The 718-nt window shown below is 36.6% G+C and overlaps 1 protein-coding gene across 1 annotated transcript in view; it reads left to right on the forward strand.

Annotated features, from left to right (window-relative positions):
• The first annotated feature begins 318 nt into the window (after positions 1–318).
• The window catches only part of LOC144478183 (uncharacterized), a 1,998-nt gene continuing 1,598 nt past the window's right edge, over positions 319–718 (forward strand). Inside the window, exon 1 of the mRNA XM_078195921.1 lies at positions 319–366. Within this exon, the coding sequence (XP_078052047.1) occupies positions 319–366 (48 nt within the window). The remainder of the gene's footprint in view (positions 367–718) is intronic.

The following is a 718-nucleotide window of genomic DNA, read 5'->3' on the forward strand; positions in this document are numbered from 1 at the left end:
ATGTTATTCGCACTAAATCCAGCCGTGCCTAAGAGGTTAAGTGTGTCTAAAGGAGTTCTTATTCAAACAAAGGCAATTATTAAGTGAATAGTATGCGTTTTCTTATCAAAAATGGAGTTGGGCCAATTTTAAAATTAACAATCAGGTTCGTTATAAAATTTGAAGGAGCCCAGATCCATTCAACATAATGTAAAATGCCACTGGAGAATGACGGAACAAGCGAGACAGCTCTATTATAATTTATGGCGCGCGTTGTACAATCATTTGCGTAACTAGGATCTTCGTCTGGAGGGACGTGTCCCTTGACTTTTGCCCATAATGCTCCCTGTCACCTGTCAGGGATCTCTATGTGCCCACTGTGCATGTGTACTTTATAGACCGTACGAGGATCGCGCACTGTAATGTAACGCACTTAACAATAATTATTGCTACATTTATTTAATACTAAAATTAAGAACAGAAAAATGTATACCTAATTCTCAGAAACAAAATATAAAATACAGAATAGAAAATCGTTTCCGGTTAATTCAGAATTTAATCGATCGAATGTATATTCTATTGTATTATTCGTATTTATGTAGTTGCACGCATATCGCGCGCATGTTACGTCACAAGACGTAGACAGATGTGACAGGTTGTGTTACAGATCAGTACATAAATGTTGATCTGTCACGCGTGAAACGAGCTCCGATACTTTTATTTTTCTGTATAAAAAAAA

Source organism: Augochlora pura, unplaced genomic scaffold (assembly GCF_028453695.1).
Source record: "Augochlora pura isolate Apur16 unplaced genomic scaffold, APUR_v2.2.1 APUR_unplaced_8981, whole genome shotgun sequence".
Classification (NCBI taxonomy): Eukaryota; Metazoa; Arthropoda; class Insecta; order Hymenoptera; family Halictidae; genus Augochlora; species Augochlora pura.